Here is a 12,736-nt window from a genome sequence, read left to right as displayed (position 1 = left end):
CCAAGCTTCAAGTTCTATTCATTTGGAGTCCTGGAGAACCACTCAGGTGGCATGCCCAGCACATCCCAGACTGAAATGCAAGGTGGGAGAAGTGCAAGCACTCTACCTAGGTACATCAGGTACAGTTGTAGAATATTTAGTTACCCAATCCATTGCTTAGCTTAAACCCAGGCTAAAAACTAGAGATGTTGTCAACATTTAAATAGCACAGCCAGGCACTTTTCTGGACACAGACACCAGCCATCAGTGTGAAGACCCCAGCTTCTCTGAGGTACTTTGGACCCTGCTTGCCCACCCACCCCAAGGGCCGGTCACTCGCAGGGAGGTCAGACACACACAGGTTTATTGGACAGCCTAATACAGGCGCTGAGGTTTGCCCATGGTGCTCTTTATGTACAAGGCCCGCACATTCTGCCAGTTCTTCTTGAGCAACGACACCAGGAAGTTGACAGCTAGGTGGATGTTGTACACAAGCTCATCGTCTGTCATCTTCACATGGCCAACAGCTACAGCCAGACACAGCACCTAGGGGAGGCAGAGGACCAGCTCGGACCATGGGCACCCTGCCCTCCCTCAGGGACAAGGCTATGTGGAACTCGTTTCCCTGTCAAACTGTACGTGTGCACCTTACCTTCTTCATCTGGAACTTGATGGTAGACTTGACCTCGTCGACTTTGGCCACCATGTTCTCATTGTGTGTCAGCAAGGAGGGGAACTTGCCTGCCTTGTTGAGGCCCGGGCCCAGGATCCGAGGGATCTGTTTGATCAGGGACTCCGAGGCCAGGAAGGCGTCGTACTTCTTGGCTGGTGATGAGAAGCCCCTGGGTGCTCAGGACCCATGCACAGAGGCCAACTCCCTCCAGGCCTCACTGGGACCCACCTGCTTGCCCCCCCCAACCCGGCTCTGCCTGATACTAAGCTCCCACCTCAGTGATCCTGACATCTGGCCCACACCCACGTGCAACGCAATGAACACTGCAGTCCACGTAGGAGAGAGCCTGCATGCTCACACCCCTGGCTATCTCACAACCCAGAACACCTGGCCCTAGATGTCAAACGCCACAGGTGAACCAACTCAGGAAGCACAGAGTCCTAACCCACGGCTCCCCAGCAGCTGGCCACGCAGCGTATCCCCAGGAAAACCTCACAGTGTAGGCAGAAACCCCTCCTCAAAGGCCAGTGGGGTCAGCGGGTCCCTGCCCGGGACCTCCACCACAGCACTCACCAAGCTTCTTGACGAGTTTCTTATTTTTGTTGAGCTTCTTGAGCGCCTCGATGTCCATGTGGGGGATATCCACAGCCTTGGCCTCATCGCAGTGCTGCTGGTCGCCCAGGACGCACACCGAGAACTTGGGGCGCGGGGTGGACTTGAGCCTGCGGTTGCCAGGTTTAGGGGAGACGTACGTGTCAGGTGTCCTGCTGCCCCCGGTGGAGCAGGCGGGTCAGGGAGGGTCTGGGAATCTTACCCAGAGCGTCCAGTGTCACGAACAGCCAAGCCCGGCTTCCCGGGCTAGGCCGGCGGGCTCGGCCGAGGCCTCCCCACGCCTCCCCTCATGTTTTACGACCCAGGGTGGGGGTCCGTCCAGCCAGGCCCGCCCGGGGCACGTCTGGACTCCCCTGGCGCAGCAGCAGCCCGCGCGTGCCGGGCCTCGGCTCATGGGGGGCAGGGTGGGGTGCAAGCGGTGCCAACCTGACGGTGCCAGAGAAACGCTTGTCCTTCTGGGGATCGTAGTTCTTGAGGCTGATCTGCAGCTCCACCGTCTCCAGGAACCTAGGGAAGGGAAAGACAGGCGAGGTGAGCGGAGGCCCGCGGACGCCCGGCCCTCTGCCCGCCACCTGCGGCCCCCGGCTGCCCTGCCCGCAGCCCCGCCATCCTCCGCCCCCGGGCCCCGCCGCCTGCCCGCCTTACTTGCGGCGCTTGCGCTGGTTCCCGTGCAGGACCTCCCGCACCGCCTCGTACAGGGTGTCGCGAGAAACTTTGCTGCTGTAAAGACACAAATAGGACCCGCTCAGGACCCGGGGCGCCGGCACCCCAAACCCCTCGGCTGACTCGGGCCCAGAGCGGAACCACGACAAAGGGAGGCGCGAGGACCCCGCTCGACTCCGCTCGGCCCCAGCAGCGCACCGGGAGAAAGCAGATGGACGCGGATATAAACACGCAGCTCCACGTACCTCATGGCTGCTTGGGCCGCGGTAACCGGAAGAGAAGGCCTCGTCGCCGGCGCATGCGCTCAAATAGCGCTGCGGCTCTCGCGAGAAGTGCGTGTGACGCGGCCGGCTGGCTGCCCGGGGCTGCAGTGCCGCCTGCGGCCAGCGGGGGCGCCGCCAGGCCCGAGCGACGACCCCAGGGACCTGCAGGTGTCCTAGCCGGGACCTGCCCAGGCTGGCACTAGGCAAGGGGTGCCAGGAGCGCCCCGCGCCCGCCTCAGCACCCAGATGGCCGTCCACAGCGTGCATGCTTGCACCCCGATGTCTGCACACGTGTGTCCTCCGTACCAGCTGCTTGCTCCAGCGGGGACGCCTCACCACCTGCAGGGCGGCAGAGCTGGGCACTGTTCATAGAGCCGAGCGGTCACAGCCAGCAAAGTTCCCCTACTCCCTGCAACCTGCAACAATGGCATCCCATAGGGACGCGGGTTTATGTCCTGGCTGCTCAGCTTCCTATCAGATCCCTGTTTGTGTCCTGGGAAAGCGGCAGAGGACAACCCAAGGCCATGGGACTCTGCACCTGCGTGGGAGACCCGGAAGAAGCTCCTGGCTCCTCATGGGTGCAGCTCGGGCCTTTACAGTCTTTCAAATAGATACATATTTTTCAGCTATATAAATGATAAGCATAATCTCCCCTCTCCCCTGCCCAGCAGGCCCTCTTCCTCTCACCTTCAAGTGCCCTTCAGGTCCCTCCGTGTCATGTGCCCAAACCCTCTCCAACTCCAGAATCTCCCATATTTAAGTTCCCCCATTTCCACCCCACCCCTCACTGACTGTCATAACACACTGGATGAATTGCAGACAATTCGACAACTATTGGAAAGCTCTGAGAAAGCTGCCCCTGTCGTCGAGCAGGGGCTGAGGGTGCAATAAACACTGAGTTCATGGTAGGGCAGGCATAGCTTCTAACAGGACACTGAGGAATATCCTCCTTTTTATTAAGTACCATTTGATAAATTATTCAAGTCATGTACAGCGTACAGGAGTTCAGAGAAATGACATGTGGCCTCTCCAGCCTGGGTCGGCCTCAGGCACACCTAGGCCTGTGAGGGTTTCTGCCCCCGCAGCCTGAGAAGCAGTGAGGAGTGGACAGGGGGAGCAGCCCTGCACGGAGGGTTCATCCAGCCCCTCGGTGAGCAAGCCCTGGCTCTGCTCTCTCTCACTCCCCGGGAGCCTGAAGTGGGGAGGCAGCTGGCCCCTGGGATGGCCAGGCTCAGCCTTCATTCCTAGCAGAGAGGTGCCAGCAGTCACGTCCTCCGGGAGAGGGCAAGGGTGCTCAGGGGGCCAAATGTCTCAGGGCGGCCTGCAAGGACTTCTTCAGGAAGGTGGTGTTGGATTCCAGGGCCGGGGTCAGGCGCATCCTCTGGGTCTCTGTGATCTGGGAAGAAGGAAGAGGCAGGTCAGAACTCCTGCCACACACACCCCTGTCCCCGATCTGTCCACCTGCTTGGGGGGCAGAGGAAGCCAGGGTGCCAGGGCCAGGAGAGGGGAAAGAGGAGGCAACAGGCCACCTCATCTCCTCACCTCTCAGGGAACCCACCCTGGACACGGACCAGGAGTCCTCATGGCTAAGAGCTGACACCAGTCAGCAGGTGCTCGCCGCTCACAGCACCGCCCTCCTCACACACATAGCACTCTCACATCACCTCGCCAAGCCACCCATTCTACACAGCTGTGCTGCACTGAGCTGCCTCCTGACACAGCTGGGGCTCTTTTGCATGTAGCTGTGCCTAAGTCCCTACCCCGCTGAAGGCCCTGAGATGCCCGATTGCTTTCTAAGGTCTGCAGAGGGTCCTGCCAGCATCCAGAACCCCTGTGCAACACATGCTTGTTCAGTGTTGATGTTTGTGGATGCAATGCATCATCTAGGTGTGTGACACCCACCATCCCTACTCCAAGAAAAAAGGGGCATGAATGGAGCAAGCCTGGGGTTCACTAGCCACAAAGCCACTTCCCACATCAGGGTGCCGGGGGTTCAGGTTCAGCTCCACTTCCAACTCCAGCTGCCTGCTGATGTGCACCCTGGGGGGCAGCAGCTCACGGCTCAACTACTTGGGTCCCTGCGGTCTACAGGGGAGACCCAGGATGAGTTCCAAACTCCGGGCTTTGGCCTAACCCTGCCTCTAACTGTTGTGGATGTGTGAGGGAGGGGGAGTGGGCCAGCAGGTGGAGGATCTCTGCCTGCTTCTCAAATAAATGTTGAAAGAAACGTTTAAAAGACATAAAGGGTAAAAAGCCTATAGCCCAAAACACCTGGCCTTCAAGGTCAAGTCCCAAACAAAACTGGAACCTATGACCTACAGAGCCCTTTGTAAATTGTTGCTAGCTCCAGCTGGGTGGCCCTGGGCAAGTGTTTTTTTTTTTTTTTTTTAAGATTTAATTATTTTTATTGGAAAGCCAGATTTGCAGAGAGAAGGAAAAATAGAAAGATCTTCCATCCGCTGGTTCACTCCTCAGATGGTCGCAACGGCTGGAACTGAGCCGACCTGGTCAGAAACCAGGAGCCAGGAGCTTCCTCTGGGTCTCTCATGTGGGTGCAGGGTCCCAAAGCCTTGGACCACCCTCTGCTGCTGCATGGGAAGTGCAGCAGCTGGGACCAAGAAACTGGTGCCCATATGGGATGCCAGTGCTTACAGGTTAAGGATTAGCCAGTTGAGCTACCGTGTCAGCCCCAGCAAGTACCTTTAACGTCTCTGAACCTCAACCTCCTAAGCCATGGAGTGAATAACAGTGTCTGTCCTGGGACTGACATGCAGAACAAACGAGCAAGTCGGCGTATGTGAGCCTCAACCCTGCCTGAGCCAGCAGGAGCCATGGAAGCATTAGCAGCGGGTAGTCCGACCTCTTCCCCTACCCCATCCACGCTTGCCATTTCAGACCCTGCCCCACCGACTACCCTCAGACCACTCATGTCCACAGCTCTACTCCCTGCAGTGTCCCTGCCACCATCTCTGGCTCTTGGCTGCCACTGGCCCTTTCAAGTGTCAGGAAGCCATCCCAACTCCCACCCACAAACAGGAGGACCCCTCTGTTTGCCAGGACACCCCTTGTGTACACCTCCCACTGGGCTTTTAGACATCACAGGTGTCTACTATTCATCTCTGTCCATCTTGAGTGGCCAGCACTGGGGGACAGGTCACTCAAAGGGCAGTGGCCTTGCACTATGGGCTCTGTCACTATGGTCCCGCACACAGCACGTGGCTCAGAGAGGTGAACTCAGAAGCCAGCCCAGTCCCCAGGTCTGGGTTTGAACGTGTGGTTTTCCAGGTGAAGAACTAAGGGCTTTGTGCCTGACAGAAGGATCTGTGGCCCCTCGTGGCCAGCCCAGGGCAGCCCCTGTCCCACTCACACTGGCCTGGTACTTGGTCAGCACAGTCAGCACAAGTTTGGCGTAGGCCATGGAGGCAGTGGCCACCAGCCCCCCTTTACAGAGCTTCTCCATCAAGACATCGAACTTCTCGGGGGTCAGCTCCACCTGCAACATCGGGAGGCGAGAAGGACCTGAGTTCATCCTGCCAGCACCAGGACTAGATTCTCAACATACCACTTTCAAGCTAGGCCTCAGTTTCCACATCTGTAAAGTGGAGCTCAGATAAAACTTAACCCTGCAGACTGGAGAAATGAGATAATTCACATAAAACCTGACATGCAGGTCTGGCATGATATAGCTTACTGGCTAAATCCTCTCCTTGCATGCACCAGGATCCCATATGGCACTGGTTCATGTCCTGTCTACTTTACTCCCCATCCAGCTCCCTGCTTGTGGCCTGGGAAAAGAGTTGAGGACAGCCCAAAGCCTTGGGACCCTGTACCCACATGGGAGACCTAGAAGAAGCTCCTGGCTCCTGGCTCCAGATCAGCTCAGCTCTGGTCAGTGTGGCTACTTGGGGACTGAACTAGCAGATGGAAGATCTTTCTCTCTCTCCTCTCTGTAAAATCCACAGGCAGTGAGAGGTGGCACTGGGTGGGCCTGGCAGTGAGAGGTGGCACTGGGTAGCCCTAGCAGTGAAAGGTGGCACTGGGTGGGCCCTGGCAGTTAAAAGTGGCACCTGATGGGCCCTGGAGTCAGCTCTAAGCTACCGCCCTGGCAAGTCCAGAGGGCGCCCCATCACCATTGAGGGGCTCAGACACCCAGGAGCCCCCGAGCCTCTGCGGCCCCACCTGCTCACCTGTTGCTCTAAGAGTGATTGCAGCACCAAGAATGTCTCCTCCTTCCAGGGCAGATCCAACATGTGCCTGCAGACCAAAGGCCGGGGAAGTGAAGCCTGAGCCTGGTGGGCGTCCACTGCTCTTGCCCCCGACAGAGGGGGTTTCTGGGGAGCCCACTGCTGCCCCACAGCAGCAGCAGGATAGTCACGGTCTCCTAGTGCTGGAGGCAAGTGGCCTCTGCTGCAGAGCCTGAGCGTGGCCTAGAAAGATGGCAACCCCAAGAAGCGCAGGGGCTGGCAAGGAAGGATTTGATAATGAGGTACAAAGTCCCCTAAAGATGACCAGGAGGTGAAGTTGTGTTGTGAGAAGGAGACCCAGGAGAGGAGCATGGGGGCAGAGGAGTCTTTCCTGGAGGAGCATGTCCCAGCGTCACCTTGCTGGAAACGCCAGAGTGTCACAGTGCTGACGCTGGCTTCCTGGGTGGGCTAGGGTTTGAAGACTAAGAATCCAAAGCCCAGAGCAGGTGCTGGATAAGCAGGGGCCAGTACAATTCAGAGGCTGTTCCCAGCTCATACGCCCCATGTTCTTTTCCACGTCTGTGTTCAACAGAATCATCCTGTTTCACGTAGCTGTGTCTTCACCCAATTTCAACACTAATTTAATACCAGCTTTCCGGCACTGACTAGACGCCAAGAAGTGTGCATGCATTCCACATGTTAGCGCACTGAATCTCTAAAAGGATCAAAAAAGTGAGGCTCCTTTTCATTCCTTATGAGAAAACTGAGGCACGGGGAGAGACAGTGAGCTGTGTGAGCTCACTACACAGCTGGCAAGGCTGGGATGCCAAAGTGCATCTGTCCACTACCCCAGCCAAACGATGACAGCAAAAATTGGGGTGAATGGAGGCTCTAAGGCCGACTGTGTCAGTCAATGGACATTGCATGGGTTCCCTCATCCTTCAATCGGTAAGATCGGCAGCGTTTCAAAACTATATAAACCATTTGGGCAGAACCCTCGGAGCATACATCACACTGGGAACCTGGGTCCATGGGTGGCCGTTCCCCATCCCCGGGTACTGGGGCAACTGGGAGGCTGGGTGTGGTTTTTCCTCTTGTCTCTCCCCTCCCCCAGATACAGAAAGAAATAGAAAAATTGAAAACAATGATCACACACACTTTTCCGTAACCATTGATCCTTCCCACCCTGATCAGCTATGTAAACATCGTCAAAAGCAAAAGTTAAACATTAAAACAGAAAAAAAGAGCTTCTGTCCAACTGCAAGGTGGTCGACAGCCATGCCATTTACAGCCGCACAGCAGGGTCTACCAGCCCCTGCACCCCGCTGAGGCAGACAGAACTGGACTCTGAGAGGCGCATGTACCGGCAACTCTTGGACTCACAGGTGGAATGCCCAGCCAGGAAACTGTGAGGGATGCATGGGCTGTGCCAAAGCCTGGTGCCCAGCCCCAACCCCAGAATGTCAAATGAGAATGGAGGCTATGCTTGCACTCACTCCAGCATTAGCACCCGCGTGGCTGGCTCCAGGGACTTGTCCTTCATGAGACAACACAGCAATTCTGTTTGAGGTAGACCTGGTGGAGGAGGGCAGAGGGGAGAAGACTGGAGAAAGAGACAGCAGGAGAAAATGGGGTGGGGGGACAGAATGGAGGGGCAGGACCAGGGAAGCCACGGGCATCTTCTCTCACTGATCTCCTCCCAGGGCCAACCCAGGGTGAAAGCTGGGAGCAGAGAGGAAAGAGCCAGCAGACCAGGTGCTGGGCCCAGAACTACCTGTGCCTGAGGCCTGGAGCATGGGGCCCAGGAGAGCTCTGCAGAAAGGGTAGGTGTACTTGGCACAGAAGGCAGTCAGGGCAGCTGTGAGCAGGCGGGAGGCCGAGGAGGTCAGGGCCAAGGTCTGCAGTCAACAGGCAAGGGAAAGGGCTCAGGGTTTCTCTGTAGGCCTCACCACATGGACCCAGCTGGCGGGAGAGACACGTGCCACCCACCCCTAGCTCCCGGGGGCAAAAAGCAACTTGGTCAGCTTCCAGGAAAAGTCAGGTACCAGGTGGGCAGCAGTGCAGCAGGGTATCCTTTTTCTCCCACAGACTGCCCAGCACCCCTGCTCCCTGACACTCCCTTCAGAGGGCACAGACCCACCCCCCTCCCCAGGGTCCCTGACACACTGAGTGCCTGGCCTACCTACCCTCCCCAGAAAGAGGCTCCGGGTCAGCACGGTTGCATTGCTGAGGCTAAGATCCGGTGACAGGGCCAGCAGCCAGCTGCAGAGCCGCAGGACGGCCGTGTCCGAGAGCTCGGGGAGCTGCAGCTGGGCACACAGCAGCTCCATCTGCAACAGCGGGAGGAAGGTGTGTCTGTCCCTGGCACACCAGGCAACAGAAGGGACCAGGCAAGGGTACCCTACTGAGGGAGGGCAAAGGCTGAGCTACCTGCCCTGGGAGAAGGGCCTGAGCCCAAAAGGAACCACCTCCCTGAACCCGTGCCCCCAAATCTTCCATGAAGTCAGGAAATGTCAATGGGAACAGGCAGGCAAGCATGGTGTTAAGTTCGGGCTGGCCTGCCCTCCTGGACTCACCTGGCAGGGACTGCATTCGTGCAGCAGCTGCAGCTCCACTGGGGGAGCGTCTTCTAGCCCCTCCAACCCCTAGGGAGGCAAATCTCATGTCAGGGTGGGCAGAGGCCTGGGTGGCAAGTCACTGGGGCCACCCCTTCTGTTAGTAAAGGCAGTGGTTGAGTTCCCGGAAGGTGACACGTGACAAGACACGTGCTGCATAAAGAAGTTGTGCCAACAGGGCCACCCCTGCGACAGCGTTCTCATGGCATCAGATGCAGCCCAGGGGCCAAGTGAAGCCGAGTGTGGTCCACGTGGGATGGTCATACCATGACGCCCTTGCCTGACGATAGCCCTCCAACCCTGCCTCTGCCCAGGCCAGTCCCTGCCTCACAGCGGCGGGTCTCTGCGGGCACAGCTGAGGCCTGGGCAGGAGCAGAAGGAAGCAAACGACGAGCAGGGCAGGGCCAGTCACCTTCCCAGGGGTCTTGAGCAGCTGTTGAAGCCTGGGAAGCTGGTCCTGTGGAGGAGAGCCCAGTCAATGCCAAGCCCCTATCCTAGCATGATGCCCCAGGCCTGTCTCCCTTCCCTGCCACCCTCCACCCGTCGGTGGGAGCCAGTGGGCAAAGACGATTCAAAAGAGCAAGACCGTGAAGCTTGTGTCTGAAAACGTGACCAAGAATCCAAACTAGGCAAGACCGACTGGGCGTGTCTTCTGTGCGCCCAACCATTACGGGGAGGAGCCAGGCCTGGGGCCAGCAGGACAGGTGGGTGCTGGCATCAATTCCTCCACCCCTCTGGGATGGGGTGGCGGGGCCAGTTCCAGAACTTCTCCCCTTACTTAGACCCCTGTTAGAGGTCATCCAGATGTGAGTCTTAATGGCCCCTTTCCTCACTCCTCCTTCGTGTGTGGAGTAACAGCTGGATGCCCTCCACCCCCAGTCCCTACCTCGGATCCACAGACCACTCAGCCCACTGGGAAACAACTGCCCCAGTTCTGAGGGGTCCCTCTGAGCCCAGCCTCTACCCCCCACCACTACCACCACCCAGGAGTACCTGGATAGCTTTGGGCAACTCTAAGCTCTCCGCAGGGCCCTGGGTGGCCTCCAGTCTCTGGCCAGCCTCATTGGTCTCAACTCCCACAACACGGTCATCCTCAGTGGACACTGTGGCTCCTGCATCTGCCAGGGATCCTGGTGACGTCCGTTCAGAACCTCCTTTCTCCTCCTCCTGAACCATCACCTCTTCCTCGTCTTCCCATTCTGAACACCGGAATCTTTTGAGGGTCCTCTCCCCATTAGCTGTGGAAGGCTCTCCCTCTGGTTCCTTCCTGCGTGTCCCACGTGGCTGCTGGGAACCCGCGTCCTCTTCCACTTCTCCCTGCTCAGGGTCTGGCACACGGGGCAACTTCAGCCCCCGGCCACCTTGCCCCAGCCGCCTGCACAGACCTCGGAGCTGTTGCTGGCATCTTTCAGACAGTGGGCAGACTGCCTGGAGGTGTGGCCCGGCATCTCTCCGCAGCAGTTCCCCCAGGGCCCTGAGCCAGGCATCAGACTCTGAGCCCGAAGCTTGCCTAGCTATCTGCAGCACCGAGAGAAGTCCACTTTCAGGCAGCACTGGTCTCATGGCCAGCAGTAGGGTCAGCAGGTTCCTCTGGCATAATTGGGGCAACCGCAGCAACAGTGGTTTCCTGGGGAGCAGTTGGAAAGTAAGCAGCGAGAAGCCATGGGGGGGATCACTGGGACCGGCAGGCAGTGCTGGCTGACTCTCCTGAGGACAGCTTCAGTGTTAATCAAGAGGCCTGGGCATCCATTACCCACCCAGCCCTCATCTTGCTGACATGTTTCATCTGCTCCTTTGCTACTTTCTGTGTATTGTCCTCAACTACAATAGTTATGGGAACGTGGTCAAGCAGCATTTCTGCTCGTGGGAGCAGCTGGTTCCCACTAGAGGTATTAGGGGAGGGAAAAAAAAAAAAAAACAACTCAAGGAACCAGCATTGTGGTATATAGCAAGCTGTGCTTCAGCCTGCAATGCCGGCATCCCATATGGGTGCCGGTTCATGTCCTGGCTGCTCCACTGTGGATCCAGCTCCCTTGCTTGTGACCTGGGAAAGCAATGGAAAATGGTCCAAGTCCTTGGGACCCTGCACTCACATGGGAGACCAGGGAGAAGCTCCTGGTTTTAGGTAGGTGCAGGTGCAACTCCACAGCCATTGCAGCCATTTGGGAAGTGAACTAGTGGGTGGAGGCTCTTTCTGTCTCTCCTTTCTGTAAATCTGCCTTCCCAATAAAAATAAATACATCTCAAAATAAGTAAATCATTTTAAAAAATCAATATTATCCAGAAAACTGGAAGTTAGAGATTCCATCCTGTTAAAGAAAGTGATCTTGCCTTAAAGCAATTATATCTCAAAGGGGATTGGTTGGAGCCACCCTGCATAGCTGCTGATTCCACTGAACTGTTTGAACCATTTCTGTGCATTTTACCATGCACAAACGCTAACCTGTAGATGCACCACCTTTTTAGAGAAGGAAACACGTGATCCATCCATCTGTCATCTCCAGAAACCCCGTGTTCCCTCCCGCGGCTGCTGGGTGTCCTTCATGCTCCCTCCTAGCCCCTCCTCACCCCTCCAGGCCCCTCTTTGCCCCTCCAGACCCCTCCAGGCCCCCCTCATCCCTCCAGGCCCCTCTAAACCCTCCTCACCCCTCCAGACCCCTCCTCAACCCCTCCAGGCCCCTCCTCACCCCTCCAGACCCCTCCTCGACCCTCCTCATCCTTCCAGGCCCCTCCTCACCCTCTCCAAGCCCTCCTCTCCCCGCGGCTCTCAGAGGGCGCCACGCTCCCCGCCTCCCGAGGCCGTGAGGCACTTACATTTCCAGGCGGCCGTCAGGCCCTTGCACCACCGGCTCTTCCCGGCACAGAGCCTCGAGAAAGCGGCCCCAGCAGAGGGGCTCCCGGCCGCGGCTGCCCAGCGCCCGCAGCACCCCGAGGCCGCGCCGCGCCCCCTCGGGGCCCGCCTGCAGAGCCTGCAGCAGGAGACGCTCGGGAGCCTCCAGGCGCGCCCAGGGTGCCGACTCCGCGCCCTCGGCCCGAGGGGCCTCCGCGTGTGGGGCCGCCATCCCGAAAACCGCTCTGCTTTGAGGGCCTCAAGGACTCCCCACCTAGCTCCCTGCTTGTGATCTGGGAGAGCAGTAGTCTGGGGAAGGTGCACGACTCAACCCGCCACTGCCGGCTACCGGGAACGGATGAATGGCAGCAGGGGGCGGGGCCTGAGCGGGGGCGGGGCGCGAGGGCAGGCCGGAAAAGGCGGGGTCAAAGACCGTCCCGGCCAAAGAGTGAACCGAGACCAGGACGGAGGGCGTGTCGGGGGCGGGGCCAGGCTTCAGAAACCTGAGTGGGCGTGGCTATGACGTAGGGCGTGTCGGGGGCGGGATCACGACCATCCCGGCCAAAAGGTGAGGCGGGGCTGGGGCGGAGGGCATGTCGGGGGCGGGGTTCGGTTGCAGAGACGGAAGTGGGCGGGGCTTCGTGGAGGCGGATCCCCGGGTCTGACCCTAAGTGTGTTTGTCCCTCACTTCCTGAAGTGCTAAACCCAATGGCTGTCACGGGTCGTCACTGTATTTCAATTGTAGCTAACGCCCAGGTTGTCTGGAGATGGTAGGCTTTGTGATAAAACTTAATCACGGATTTACCAGCCTGCTCAACTTTCTGCAGGCCATCATTTGGGTTTCCATTTCCTAGGAAATATTATTGGATGTGCTGATATCCCAGAGAATGGAAGCTCAATGGCATTGACACGGTCAA

General features: G+C 58.1%; 2 protein-coding genes across 2 annotated transcripts; both read right to left on the bottom strand.

Annotated features, from left to right (window-relative positions):
• Nucleotides 1–326: 326 nt before the first annotated feature.
• Nucleotides 327–2,224, bottom strand: RPL10A (ribosomal protein L10a). Its single transcript, XM_040983241.1, has 6 exons — nucleotides 2,173–2,224; nucleotides 1,910–1,984; nucleotides 1,691–1,771; nucleotides 1,226–1,374; nucleotides 632–804; nucleotides 327–525 (listed from the first exon to the last, which is right to left on the bottom strand). The coding sequence occupies exons 1-6, from the start codon at nucleotides 2,175–2,177 to the stop codon at nucleotides 355–357; spliced, it is 654 nt and encodes a 217-aa protein (XP_040839175.1). The 5' UTR covers nucleotides 2,178–2,224; the 3' UTR covers nucleotides 327–354.
• A 907-nt stretch (nucleotides 2,225–3,131) lies between these two features.
• On the bottom strand, nucleotides 3,132–12,137 carry FANCE (FA complementation group E). Its single transcript, XM_040983238.1, has 10 exons — nucleotides 11,804–12,137; nucleotides 9,983–10,616; nucleotides 9,402–9,446; nucleotides 8,951–9,019; nucleotides 8,561–8,704; nucleotides 8,149–8,272; nucleotides 7,871–7,949; nucleotides 6,378–6,444; nucleotides 5,558–5,683; nucleotides 3,132–3,586 (listed from the first exon to the last, which is right to left on the bottom strand). The coding sequence occupies exons 1-10, from the start codon at nucleotides 12,049–12,051 to the stop codon at nucleotides 3,485–3,487; spliced, it is 1,638 nt and encodes a 545-aa protein (XP_040839172.1). The 5' UTR covers nucleotides 12,052–12,137; the 3' UTR covers nucleotides 3,132–3,484.
• Nucleotides 12,138–12,736: the final 599 nt, after the last annotated feature.

The sequence above is a fragment of the Ochotona curzoniae genome, unplaced genomic scaffold (genome assembly GCF_017591425.1).
Source record: "Ochotona curzoniae isolate NIBS_2020 unplaced genomic scaffold, NIBS_Ocur_1.0 contig_3819, whole genome shotgun sequence".
NCBI classification, from domain to species: Eukaryota; Metazoa; Chordata; class Mammalia; order Lagomorpha; family Ochotonidae; genus Ochotona; species Ochotona curzoniae.
This window is presented reverse-complemented; position numbering and strand designations above follow the sequence as displayed.

Excerpts from the sequence above, each read along its gene's own strand:
- RPL10A (XM_040983241.1), bottom strand. Across the intron at positions 805-1,225 it reads GAAACTCGTCAAGAAGCTTG|CCAAGAAGTACGACGCCTTC; the intron begins GTGAGTGCTGTG and ends TCTCATCACCAG. Across the intron at positions 526-631 it reads TCAAGTTCCAGATGAAGAAG|GTGCTGTGTCTGGCTGTAGC; the intron begins GTAAGGTGCACA and ends TGCCTCCCCTAG.
- FANCE (XM_040983238.1), bottom strand. The coding sequence starts at position 12,051 with ATGGCGGCCCCACACGCGGAGGCCCCTCGGGCCGAGGGCGCGGAGTCG. Across the intron at positions 8,705-8,950 it reads ACGAATGCAGTCCCTGCCAG|ATGGAGCTGCTGTGTGCCCA; the intron begins GTGAGTCCAGGA and ends CCGCTGTTGCAG. Across the intron at positions 6,445-7,870 it reads ACGCGGGTGCTAATGCTGGA|GCACATGTTGGATCTGCCCT; the intron begins GTGAGTGCAAGC and ends TTTGGTCTGCAG.